The sequence below is a fragment of the Nymphalis io genome, chromosome 12, assembly GCF_905147045.1.
Source record: "Nymphalis io chromosome 12, ilAglIoxx1.1, whole genome shotgun sequence".
Lineage (NCBI taxonomy): Eukaryota > Metazoa > Arthropoda > Insecta > Lepidoptera > Nymphalidae > Nymphalis > Nymphalis io.
The window spans coordinates 3,904,461-3,918,265 of NC_065899.1; the positions used below are offsets into that span (position 1 = coordinate 3,904,461).

Below are 13,805 nucleotides of genomic sequence, written 5' to 3' on the forward strand. Positions count from 1 at the left end.
TTGTTAAGAAAAAACTATTTAACATTATATAACATAATAACGATGTTAATTTATACTCACGCATATATCTACAAAAAAAATAAAAGTGTTATCAAATTGTATTGTTATCCTAACTGTAGTATTAGGTACCTTACCTACAATTACGTTTACTCTTAATAGTTCTGATGACCAGGTAATAATTTTATTTTAGTCATTTCTCTTTTTATTTATTTAGGTTTTTAACTTTTATCCGGTGGTAAAAGCTCTACTCTTTGTGCAGTCCTACTTGATCATCAAAAATTCTGCAGTGTTCCAATTCGAAGGTTAAGTAAACCAGTGTAATTTCAGGCATAAGTGTTATAACAGTGTGCAGCATTGATGGTATAAACTTACACAGTAATATTTCTACAATGTTTATAGGTGGCTCTTTGTGACTCATTTTCATCACTCCTTTCCATAAAATTTATTTAAAAAATATAAATATTATTAGTAAATGTAAATTTTTCAGCGTCCTTTAATAAGATTAAAATCTACACGAAAATCTGGGGAAGCGATTAAAGCTGAAGACCTAAAGCATCATGTAAGTAAAATTTTCAATATATAAATATAATTATAATTAGCGGTTTTTTCATCCCAGTAGATAATAAGAGTGACGGAATACCCTTTTTTATCGTTATCTTCATCATAATAGTTGACAATAAGCTTGTTATACAGACATTGTTAATATTTTAATCTTTGACTAAGAAATGTTAACGAAAATGCACATAATCATTTAAAGATGATGACAATATACTTTTTTAAGTAATAATATCCTGGAACATTTTTCACACACGGCCATCTGATCACAAATTAAGCTTGTACAAAGCTTGTGCTATGGAAACCAGACAACTGATATACTACATATACTACTTTTCTTTTGTAAAAACATACTTATATAGATAATTACACCCAAACTCAGGACAAACAGACATATTCATACACACAAATGTCTGTCCTGGGTGGGAATCGAACCGACAACCTTCGGCGTGAAAGGCAAGTATCTACCAACCACTCCAACCCGCTCGTTAGTCGGCCGATTTTAATTTAAGAAATTTGTATTCTCAGGTATTTATATATCAGTTACACGACCCGAAGAAATCACTATATCGTGCTTTTTGTGCTGGTAGTATTATATCAATGGAGAAAGTTCTTACGTCGACGCACTGTTTTCTAACAAATAGAAAAAGGTTTATTATTATTTTGTTTAAAAAGTGATTCAGAGAAATTTCTACCTTATTTTATTGGTACTTAAATCTGAATTCATAATCATAATTTGCATTAAAAAATAATGTATATTTTATAGGAGAAAACGCAATTTTAATCGTATAAGGATTGGAGCCGGTATCTTGGACACTCTTGTTCGAAAATCAGTATTTGACAATAAACAACAATGGCGAAAAATTGATCATTTATATACTCAAAGATTTTATAGATTTCCGGCTTATAATTTAGCAGTTGTGGTAAGTTATAAATGTATTTATACAACTAAGTTCGATTGTGAACCAAATGTTATATTAGGTAAAAACATTTCTGGAAAACATCGTTGTGATCACTATTATCCGCTTGCCCTTTACATTTATTTCCGACCAGTACCAAGCTCGGCGTTAAAATCCTAAGCCTGTCCCGAACTCTCCTTGGGAATGATTTTCTGGTGCATTGATTTCCCGCCACCGTACGGGTGGTTGAGATGCTTAATGCTTGATGGTATTGTTATCTTCGGTTATGGCACCTACCAGCTTACAGTGTCAAAAGCTTAGGTTTATGGATTTGTTGGCTTAATACGCTAATATATACGCCTATATATACGAAGTTTAAGCACTATGCTTGACTGGGGCTTGTTGCTGATAACTTGACATGATTCATTTAATATCTCATATTTTGCACATACATTATGATTTTGACGCTATTTGCATATTAGTGACTCATTTTTTTTATATGATAGATTCATAATATATATTAAATTATTTAACCGCTTATCTTAAATTATAGAAAGTTGACAATCATTGGGACTTTAACGAATTTGTTAACAAAATTCCTTACACAAAGTGGAACCAAGATTTTGATGGTGTTTGTGTCGGAACTGGAGTGAGGACAACAAAGGTATATATTCGTTTTTTACTGATTTATGCAAAAATTGGTTACCTGATGGTTAGTAGTCATCCCTACTTAAAAATATTTGGCATTGTTTGAAGAATTTGCATTGTATTTGTAATTTTATTAATTTTAGCAAATTAATAACTACAGTTTCTACGATGGTGACAGGAATTTTCCTGATTCCTTCACCTTTTAAGTTATAACTCATTGACATATGTTTTGATTCTTATAGAGTTAGAGATGAGGAGGTGCTAACTACTCAGGCGTGTTGTCGTTGTAATATTTTTCTATATTTTTAAATAATATCCTAATTATAGAGTTGGTCGAAGAACAAACATCTCTTTGCCGTCACTTTTCACTTGGTCACCAGAAGAAATTGCGAGCAAAATTTACTTCGAAGTTGCTTATTATATTATTGTACAGAATATGATATAAAGACTTTATCTTCCACCGTGAGATTTACAAAGTTTATTTTGTATTGTTATTACTATATTTCAATCCACGATGATGAAAAGAACGCCCGTTTAAAGAGCAAGTGTTCCATGTAAGCTGTAATAGTGAGGCGTGTCATCGTAGATTGAACTAATAGTTAAATCATGTTTTGTTCATCTTCTTATATAGTATAATATACGTAATAATTACTAAAGGGATACGTAGCATGGATTCTACTCATAAATAGCTCAACTAAATATATAATACTTTTTAACTAGTTTGACGTATTTCTAACAATTTAAATCATTACAATCATTCACTCGTCTGTATCCCATTTATTTTGTGCGAATGCAATATTTTTCTGTACCATTTGTCTGTATGTTTAATTAGATCATCATTTACTTTTAATAAAACGAGTATTTCTTCTGTAGCATGTAACGAATAAATTTATTTTAAAAAATTACGAGGAATAAACACAACATACTATAAAGAAAACATAGCAACAATAGATGGCGTTAGGTTGCATATATATACTTATGATGTTTAGTAATAAGCTATTTGTTATTAAAATATATATGTTGTTATCAGGAAATAGAAGGTGGTGGTTTAGTTTGTGTTGATACTGGTGATCCCGCAGAAGAAATGAAAAGTGGAGTTCTAATTGGAGTTACTTCAGTCATCAATGTTGGCCTACCATCTTTGCACAACCGAGTTGGCTTATACTATAAGTGGGTTACGGATGCAAGCACGCAGTGTCATGAAAATGTTTATTTTCAGTTACTTTTTCCACTATTTATTATATTATTTATACATTAAAAGTAAATAAAACGAAATGAAAATAGCCAAAATTGTGTATATTGTAGCTAGAAAAAATATCACGTGTCTCTCTCTAGGTGGACTCTTGTTTCGTTCTATATATTTTCTAAAAGACGAAACTCTTGTGAAGAAACTTCCAACGTGATACCGATGTCCACTGACTATGCCAACGAGAATTCCTTTTCCTGGTTGCTCGTTTGGGTCTCCAGTGTTCATGCACACTAAAGGTCCGCCTGAATCGCCCTAGGAAAAACAATTCTATCACATTCAATAATTGTTCTAATTTATCTTCTTCACATAAGACTTGGGACAGCTTTTTTTGCTAACTTGTTTTCGTCTAGTTAACGAAATTTAACCAAAACATATTCATATATCTAGAAATTTACGTGTTTCGAGCTCCGATCAATTATTGAAGGTTATTTTTTTTTCTTTACTCTTATTTTTTTTATTGATAACGTAAAAAGAATATTGTTTGAAAAACAGAGGTAAAAAAAGGTACTAAATTGTTTTGCCTTTTCCCATTACATATATAATACATATAAAAAAATGTTAAAATAATGGAAAAATGTAGCTATAGACTAATTTACGTTAAAAAATAAATGCATTGGATTATTAGGTACATATGGCATTTTTTTATGTTCTGATCGATTTTAGTTACAGTGGCCAGTTTGAATAGACACTAACGAACTGCATAAAACAATAGGCATTATACGAATATAAGCATGTGAGCAAACAACTCAATTTCCAGTCTCTTACACTAATTATTTAATGAGATGTCAAACTGGACACAGCCGGAATAAGTTCTGGAGCAGGATCAGCTGCTACTGAGAATGTTTTGACACAAAAACCAAATAATGACATATATATGTACATATGCATATGTACATATCACAAATATCATATCAACTTTGGTGTGAACAAGTCACATTATGTTTAATTGACGAAGAAGTATAAATGTCGGATTATAAGGGTGACGGATTAATTAGGTGACGGATTATTTGACCATTCCTTATATGTTTACCTTTTATTTTGTTCGGCTTTAAAATATATATGCAATACATTCTAAAGTTAGTTTTAATTTATTTTGTAAAAATGTATATTTTATATAATTTACCTTTCCAACATCAGTGAACCTACTAGACGTACATACAAATCTTCGCATGTTTCTTTTATGCATTCGATTGCATCTAACCATAGGGATAAGGGTCAAATCTGCTAGCAGAAGCTTGTCAGATGTCGCCTGTAACATATATGGTATAAAATATCATACAGAGTTCAAGAGTGCATTGGGATCCTTTTTTTTTATATTCGCCGGGAGGGCAAATGACTCTACTCCACCTGATATAACAATATATACACCTATACAAGTTAGATATTAAAGGAAACGTGTGACTATGCAATGTTACAGTTTGTGTTTATAATATTTTCTAAAAGACCATCAAAACATAGTCATAACTTTTAAAACTTATGGAAACTTGGCAAACAAGATAATCTTTAAGAGATAAAAGAGGTATTATCCTTATGGGTTTTAGCTGAGATGAACGCACTTTAATCTATCTTAAATCATACAGATTGTAAGATACATTACTTTAACTGCTATATAAATACCAAGCAGTAGCAGTTATTAGGTATTATTTTTATATATTCTGATTTCACTTATTTATCCAGGAACTATCAACATTCTTCCGGAAGACGATTCCGATTAGTAGGAGCAAATGCGCCTGCATTTATTAAAGGAATTTCGAACAATTATACATAAACAGATATAATGTAATATAGTAAACATTGTTTTCAACCTTTTCCGAAATTCTGCCATATCCAGATACTAAACATGATCCGTGATAGTCCGTTAGACGAGTTGCGTACGGAATATAATTGACATAAGAGTTATACACAAACGGTTTGAATAAGAACTGAAATAGAAGACAGTGGGCATTACAATGCAATAGCAAGATATTTTAAATTTCAATTCAATGATTTCCTTTATTTATTTCCAGTTAGTTAATAAACATTTTTGTATAGATATGCATAGCGCTATGCGCTGCATCTCAAAGGTGAAGGTGACGGTGAAAGAAAATAAAGGCGGGAGGAAGCCTGAACGTGTTGGATGATTTTCTAACACCAAACCACTTATATATCCAACCAGCTTTGGTGCAGCATGGTCAAATAACCTTCTCCTTAAGAAGCAAGAAGGCCTTAGTCTAGCAGACATTTACGGACACATGATACATTACTTTATGTATTAGTTCAGAAGTATGTCGCTGATATCTTGCAGTTTCTGTCCATTATTAAGGATTAAAATGATTGACTTATGTTGTTAAAAATTTAAATGAGTTCTGTTTAGTTATAAATCTTATATCTAAATTGAACTGAATATTTAATCAGCGAACTAAAGTGTTAACTTATTTATATCAACACCATTTAAGGTAGACGTTCCCGGAATTGCTTCGATCTATTTTAAGTGCTATATTATTGTACGTGGTTTATGATTATTTTATTAGTCTATAAATATATTTACAACAAGAGCGATGTCGTCTTTTGGAAAGGCGTATGTCGAAGGATAAACGACCTTTTTCATTTGTCTCCATTGACCATTGGTTTCGCTGTCAAATTCCTGATAGTAGCCACGATTCCTCAAATTCCCAGCTACTGCGTATTTATGGGACAATGTTTTCGGAGTCCTAGAACATATTTTACTACTATTAAAATTATTTAAATAAATACAATATGCCTCCTTTTTTCGATATCTCTCAACTGAATAAAAATATACGTCAGTCAAGTCATTTGATCGCTTGTTTAATTTTTAAGCCCTTAAGCAGTTACGGATGTTAACTCGTCGATCTCAAGAATAGTCAAATTTATAATAAGCTCTACCGTAATAGTGTCGATTTGCATATTAATTCTCTAGCTGAATTAAAAAAAAATTGGAAGACACATTACGAATTAATAAACATACCTAAAAAAATTACAAGAATTTACTTTTCTTAAATTGTAGAATTTGTATTGTAGTTAAAAATTAAATATATTATACATTAGTTGCGAACCATCTGTTCTAAGTGTCTATGCAACAATTATGAGTATTATAGGTTACATGTTAATGCAATATAAAAGAATAATTATTAGAGCGAAAAGGGAAGCATTTAAGCGAATCTTTTATTTACCATTCGAGTAGTCTTAAGTAAAAATAGAATATCTTGAAAGCGTAACGTCTGAAAATGGTAGCTTATATAAATATACAAACTCTTTAATTAAAATCATTTCATTGATATTAATAAATAAAAATAATTATATTTTTTTAATATCAATGAAATGATTTATACTACTTACTACTGATATGTTCTTGTCTTCTGTCGATATTAGAATAATTAATATATCGATAAATATTTAATATATTATCGAGGCATTCGGCGAACTTGTCTGTAGGTTTACTACAAAACCACCACTCATCCTACAGCCAAACAACAATAAATAATTTGTATCGCTGTGTTTCCAAGTGAGTCAGTACTGCCAGGTTGACAGTACAATGGCGGTAAAAAGAGTGGTTTGCTTGTACTTACCAACAGGGGCTCGTTGCTCGGCTAATATACTAAAATAAATAAAAAAATATATTTATTGAAAATACCCGCCACCACCGCAAAGTTTCTGACAAACGTTTGGGTTCCCAGAGAAGCAATGGGCTGCCGATAGAAGTTTCAACGGTCCGATAATTGTACCTCCGCAGAATGTGGTATATATTCGCGACCGTCTGATTAGTGCCTTAAACGCTACCTGAAAAAAAACACAAGACATAATTTACAACATTAAAAATAACATTTACTTTTTTTAAGTGTCCTAATTAATAAGTTAGGTTATCCGGTAATAATTCAAGTTGCGTACATAATGCATTATTGCCAACGTTGTTGAGCTAAACTGTTTAGTTAAATCGATTTCTCTCTTTCTGTCATCATTGATTTGACATTCGGAAGAAGAGGACACACGTCTTAGCTTTATCGTATAATAATTTCAAATACAGACCTTAACAGCAATATAGAAAGTTAGGAAGATCTAACCTGATAGGGCACATCGCCGAGCTGGCCCGGTTTCCCGTTTACAACACGAGGCACGTACTCATCGTAATAATCTGTTTTATTCTTCGCTTTTACTAAAGAAATACCAAATACATATAGAAAAATAATTGTAGTTTTAGGAAACATTAATATTATGATTTTAAAAAATGACATATATTTTGACACACATTGGCCTGATAGAAATTTTGTTCAGTATAACATAGCATTAAAGGAAACAATTCTAGTAAAAAGGCCGCTCTTAACATGCTGTCTCACTCATACATTATTTTTGTCTTTACACTGTACTGCGTACAAAAATATAAATGTATATTTGTATTTAAATATAGTGGATGAAGTAGTGATATTATATGTTAAAAATGAATCATTAATGCGCTACAAACACTGACGTACAACTACAAGGCTCTGTTTTAAACATTTAGCCGTAAAATATATTTATAAAATCTATTTCATGTTAGCTCTTAATTAGGTTCTTGTTGTTACGACTCTATAATCCCTAAAGCGCAAGTATTTTTAACATGCTCACCTGTTGTTATTAACCAGCTACTTACTTAGGGAGAATTTTTAAATATATTACTTATATTATTCTTTTTAGCATCCAATGATAATCCAAAAAATGTTAGCTGTATAGTGTATAGCTACAAGCATACATGAAATTAAATAAATAGATACATCTTGACGATATTTTTCCTGTTTAAATTTTGGGTGCAACTCTCCGTTTTACATGTTTAATATGTCATTGGCACCACCTAAATATTTATTCAACTGACATCAAATAAAAACTTTTTAATATCGGCTGCTTATCAAAGAGAATGGAATTGCTAAGTTGTTTGTGTTCAATTTTGACAGCTTGGTACAAATATTTACTATTTTCATAATATATTTATAATAAATCTGTCGTGAGGTATCATAAAGTTTCCGTAAATTTATGAAATGTTTTTCATACATATTCATTTTTCTAATGATCACGCACATGGTCATATGCATTGGATGTATTCAACTAATACCTTACGATGACGACTCATCTCAGGATTCATTCAATTTTAGTGTATGAATAGTTAATATTTTTCCAGCAAAGTAGAATAGAGTCATCCTATCAAAACCTATGGATGTGGTAGGTACGACTAGAGAAATTATTAGTAAACGCATCCATTAATTACATTAAACATACCAGCAAAAGCATTCCCAAGGAGGGTCAGGCAGGCGGTCGAGCATAAAAGGCTGTTAAACACTTTCCATGTTACCGGCAGGCAATATATTACGCCTACCCAAAAAAAATACGCATGAATGATTAATTAAATATCAATTATTTTAAGACAAAGGCTTAGTAATAAATATTTTTTTAGGAAATTCTAACAGAAAACATGAAGTACGAAGCATTTGTAGATATTTGTACCCTCAAAATACTAGGTGGTTTTAAGGCAACAATTACTCAAGTACCCTATCAAGTTAGTACAGTTGTAACGATAATTGTTTAACATGCAAACTCTAAATACGAAACTTTAAATATCACAGGTTACGTTAAGGAGAAAATTTCTTGGAGGCTATGCGTGGTCGTCGTTCTGTGGAGGGTGTTTGGTAACCATGAAATATGTCATAACAGCAGCACATTGCCTCATTGATTCAAAGTAAGTAAGTTTGTTATACTCTCTACTCCGTCATTATGACCAGAATATGTCTCGTATCCGAGAATCTTTAATCTTCTACGAGAATAATCGTCGTGGCCTGAAACGGTCAGGAAGTCATCAAATATAGTCCATAATATTCATAATTAGTTATACTTGATAAATTTTTATAATTGTAGGTTGGGTAAGTTAAAAAAATTAAGCAACATCAGAGTTGTTGCTGGTACAACAAAAACAACAGTGACCATTTTTTCACTGGCAGAGGGACATTGGCGAAGGATAAAGCACTTCTATAAGCACAAATATTATGATGAGACTATTTTAGAGCATGACTTTGGTGTAATAGAGGTAAGTACATCATCATTTCCTGTCTGTTATTATATTATTAGAAATCAAGATTGAAATAGGTTTTTAAAAAGAGATAAGTTAAAACAACTACACAACAATATCAAGATCGACTCGTACAATTTACACACACAAATAGAACAAAGGAATCAAAACCGATCAACTGATATATTATTTATGAGATATCCGCCACAGCCGAGAGTCCAAGCAGAAGTGTCTAAAGCCAGCCTGTCCGGCCGATGAGCTCGGCAGGGCCAGTCCCCACTATGATGATCATCACATGACTAAGTCGCGCCGCTAGGCCACGCCCCGTCGGAAGACATTCTTAACAATTCATTATAATTAAATTCATTCATTTCATTTTCATTCTTAATATATTTCATTATAATTAAATTATGTTAATGTTTCAATAAAATTAAATTATCCGTCAAATATTTTAGGTAAATTATGCGTTTATTACTTCGAGTAAAGTAAAACCAATTCGCTTACACTCCTTGAATGATGAAAATGTAAATGACGGACAACAATGTCTCGTATCAGGTTATGGACTTAAAGAGAAGGTAGTTTGTAAAAATAGATAATGTCATATGGGCCGAAATTTGGCCACGACTATTAATCTCAAAGACTAGCTAGTGCATTTCTAATGCACCGTATGTGTGCAACTACAGGTGCACTTTCTATGCCCTCATTCTTATAACCCGAACTATATTTAATATTTTATACTATGTAGGAAAGAAATTTGAAAATTGGATTATTTATATTTAATATTTTTGCAGTGTATCGGAAAGAAATAAATAAAATAATAATTAATTTACTAAGTAATTAGAATTATAAAGTTATAATTAAAAGATAATATTATTAAACACGACCGATTTTTGCAGAATAAAACATCGTTCTATTTACAAATGGTTTGCGTACCAATAATAAGTATTACAGATTGTAAACTTGTCTATAATGTTGAATATTTGCACTCATCCAGTTTATGCGCAGGATCACCAGGGAAAGATAGTTGTCAGGTTGGAGTAATTTTTATTTATTCATACACACCACACTTCACTCACATCGTCACAAAAGTGTCTACAACTATAGACGCCTTCGTAGCTTAGTTTCTGAAGTGCCTGTCGTTTTTATATAGCAATTACACTTTCTCTCTTTCTATAATAAAATTAGAGGCGTTTAGACTCCATCACGGAACTGTACAATTATTATATTTTAATGAAATACGAAATAAATGTACTCGTAATTTAATTGTATGCGATTATTACATGTAACATACTATTTCATAAAAAAGAGTAAACGCGAAGATTATCGATAGCATCTACATTCCGAACCGCTTGAGATTAAATTTATATTGTGATTGTTGACTTGTATAGAGTTTATTTATTTATATATTTTAAAATGGTTTGAATGCCATATACATTATCTTTACGTAAAAATATTGCTGTGTCAAATGCTTTAGGTTTTTTAAGTTCCTATTTTTACACAAATAATCACAATTACATTTTCAGGGCGATTCTGGTGGACCTCTGGTTTGTAATGGTGTTTTGGTTGGAATTGTTGCTTGGGGTGGAATATGTGGTCAACAACCCGGCGTGTACACAAGAATTTCATCCTACACTTCCGAAGAACACGTGCCATTCGAAAGGAATGCCTTCGCAGAACATTCGATGTATTTTGCTCCATCGATAATCGAATTTTGTATTTTATTGTGCTTGTTGTGCGTTATATAGTAATTTAGATAAATCAGCACTTTGGCGTTTTTTGTTCATATCTAAGGCACATAACCTTCTCACTGATATAAATATCATTTCACTCCTTTAACATTATGTAACAGTCTGTTAACGCTGGATAAAGACCTCTTTTTCTGTTTGGGAGAATGTGTTGTGGAGCTGATGCCACCACGCTACTCAAACGCGGATTGGAATAAGCTCCACATTGTCTGTTTGTTACCTCACGATGTTTTCCTTCACCGCCGAGCCCAAGATAAATAATACACAAACGTTTTATGAGATAAAGATCTTTAAACCTATCGTTATTACTGGTATTAATACTTATTTATTTGTATTATATACTTGACAAAGTTTGGGTAGATTCTGACTGAGCTACTGATATAAATGATTTTGACTGTCAGACCAAATAGTTAACCAACTAAAAAAAAGAGGCGCTTATATTATGTTCGCGTATGTATTTTTTAAGCTTTACCCGATGTGCTTAAAAATTTCTCATGTTCGATTTTATACATGCAAATAGGATAGGTAACGAAAGATTACCATTAGCCCTTCTGAGCAATAATACACAATATATTTAAATATTATGTAAAGTAAACAAGTTAGGTTTTATTATAAATATCCTTACAGTAAAAACGAAGATTATATATATAAAATTGATTTTAAAGCGGCTTTACATTCGCCTATGATTCGCAGTAGTTGAACTTGAGCCGTGCGAAAATTATAGCCTTCTGCACACCCTTTGTCGAGTCCCTTGTTGTTGTTGTTGTGAGACTAAAAACCGACACCGAACGGGGTATGCCGCGAAGCGCAAATGTGAAGCCGTGAAACCACCCATAGCCTATTTCAATCAAAGAAGTAGTAACGATAAACAAACTTTAGAGTTACATATCCTATGCGATTTGCTGATGGCTCTGCTATATTGAACACTATAAACAGTTATTGATTAATATATAATTATTTATAATATAATACTATTCCACATAACCTTTCATGTATTTTAATTTTACTTTCAAGGTATTGATTAAAACTTCTCCGAAGTTCAAGAAATTGCGTCTTCGTCTTTTTCGCGAATCCATAATGAAAATAGTGTATATAAACAATATTATTATTCAAGGTATATTATTCAAGCTCAATAATTATTCAAGGTATCGAAAAATAGCATAGCGCCAATTCAATGTCAAAGTTGCTTATTTGTGTTTACTACTCTTGTGGTTGGAATAGTCTGCATACACTTGCTAAACGGTTTTCGCGGGCTTTCGGTCCGCGAAGGTAGAGCGGACATTACAGTTTAAATACACATTCTGTCAAGTTTTTTGGAGACAGCTTGTATTGTGTAATTATATGAATTCCTGTGCATTATTTTTTATGTGTAGAACTGAAAATAAAATACAATATTTTTACCATTTTTAATGAATGTAACGCTATCTGTTAGCTTAAACCGAAAATATTTGCCATTCAAACCTAGTTCAAGTTCTATACTCAGTTAGAAAAATGATCGAAAGATGGCACTACTGTATGGTAATTAAAGCTGCTGTCATAAGCTGTTATTAGATTAGAATTTCGCTAGATGGCGCTGATAAGACAAATTAAAATACTGTATTTTGTAACTGGTACCTATATAATTTCAAGCAATTTAATTAGTTTTTATCAAATATTTCGATATCTAATTAATAATCGTGAGAAATATTTTAATCAAGACAATTTAATTATTATATTACCGTCTTATAGTAAAAAATATACAAATTTAGTGCCTTTATATCTATCTAACTTTTTATAAATTATATGAATACTTCAACCTTTTTCAGCTAATGACAAAAAACTTAAGCATTTTTACACGTCTATCTAATTTCCTTACTTAAGCATAGCTTAGGGTTAGTTTTAAGGCGATCTCAGACGGCTTGCATTAAACATCAGCTGTAACGTCTGTTCCTCGGTCCCTGACGGAGCGGTCGTGAAGGCGAGCGCCGGAACTCACTTCATAAATTATAACTTCCTCTAGTTTAGAGTACGATGGATGACGGGTATCACATTAGGTGGATTTGTGTTAAATATTCATTTAAAGTAACAGCCTGTGAATGTCTCGCTGCTGGGCTAAAGCCTCCTCTCCCTTTTTGAGGAGAAGATATGGAGCTTATTCCGCCAAGCTGCTCCAATGCGGGTTGGTGGAATACACATGTGGCAGAAATGAAATTAGACAGATGCAAGTTTCCTCATGAAGTTTTCCTTCACCTTATAGCACGAGATGAATTATAATCACAAATTAAGCACATGCAAATTCAGTTTTGCTTGCCCGGGTTTGAACCCACGATCATCGGTTAAGATTCACGCGTTCTTACCACTGGGCCATCTCAGCTTCATTTATTCATTTATTTGAAATTAATATTACGTGTCACATCAGTTGTGCTTACGACTTCAAAACTATTTTCTTACACTTATTTATTATTATCTCTATAGGCAAAGTATATGTATGTATGAGTAAAATTTAAAAAAAAACGCTGACTAATTACGCTGATGTTATATTGTTATTCATGAATATAATATTTTTAAATATGAAATCATGCACGTAAATAAACGTTTTGATATAATTTTATGTAATACATTAAGATGTTTGTACCTATATATATACATTATAGGTACAAGAATATGTATCAAATACTTTACAATAAAATCTTTGAGAGCCA

General features: G+C 31.8%; 3 protein-coding genes across 3 annotated transcripts; 2 read left to right on the plus strand and 1 right to left on the minus strand.

Moving 5' to 3' along the window:
• Positions 1 to 79: 79 nt before the first annotated feature.
• Positions 80 to 3,312, plus strand: LOC126772548 (uncharacterized; the record flags this gene model as incomplete). The annotated part of the gene is made up of 7 exons (XM_050492948.1): positions 80 to 172; positions 488 to 559; positions 1,084 to 1,205; positions 1,322 to 1,478; positions 2,008 to 2,118; positions 2,430 to 2,564; positions 3,133 to 3,312. Coding segments are annotated over exons 3-7 (633 nt in total), but the record flags the coding sequence as incomplete, so codon positions are not given.
• Positions 3,313 to 3,321: 9 nt separating this feature from the next.
• Positions 3,322 to 7,529, minus strand: LOC126772549 (transmembrane protease serine 9-like; the record flags this gene model as incomplete). The annotated part of the gene is made up of 7 exons (XM_050492949.1): positions 3,322 to 3,333; positions 3,424 to 3,603; positions 4,475 to 4,600; positions 5,157 to 5,273; positions 5,879 to 6,041; positions 6,983 to 7,128; positions 7,410 to 7,529. Coding segments are annotated over 7 exons (864 nt in total), but the record flags the coding sequence as incomplete, so codon positions are not given.
• A 796-nt stretch (positions 7,530 to 8,325) lies between these two features.
• LOC126772550 (serine protease 1-like) lies at positions 8,326 to 11,124 on the plus strand. Its single transcript, XM_050492950.1, has 7 exons — positions 8,326 to 8,472; positions 8,771 to 8,872; positions 8,940 to 9,052; positions 9,229 to 9,397; positions 9,835 to 9,954; positions 10,276 to 10,410; positions 10,903 to 11,124. The coding sequence occupies exons 1-7, from the start codon at positions 8,353 to 8,355 to the stop codon at positions 11,122 to 11,124; spliced, it is 981 nt and encodes a 326-aa protein (XP_050348907.1). The 5' UTR covers positions 8,326 to 8,352.
• Positions 11,125 to 13,805: the final 2,681 nt, after the last annotated feature.

What these genes read in the sequence shown, in the direction of transcription:
- LOC126772550 (XM_050492950.1), top strand. Translation starts at nt 8,353, where the DNA reads ATGAAATGTTTTTCATACATATTCATTTTTCTAATGATCACGCACATG. An exon ending in TTACTCAAGTACCCTATCAA is followed by an intron (nt 8,873 to 8,939) that starts GTTAGTACAGTT and finishes TAAATATCACAG; the next exon opens with GTTACGTTAAGGAGAAAATT. An exon ending in CATTGCCTCATTGATTCAAA is followed by an intron (nt 9,053 to 9,228) that starts GTAAGTAAGTTT and finishes TTATAATTGTAG; the next exon opens with GTTGGGTAAGTTAAAAAAAT.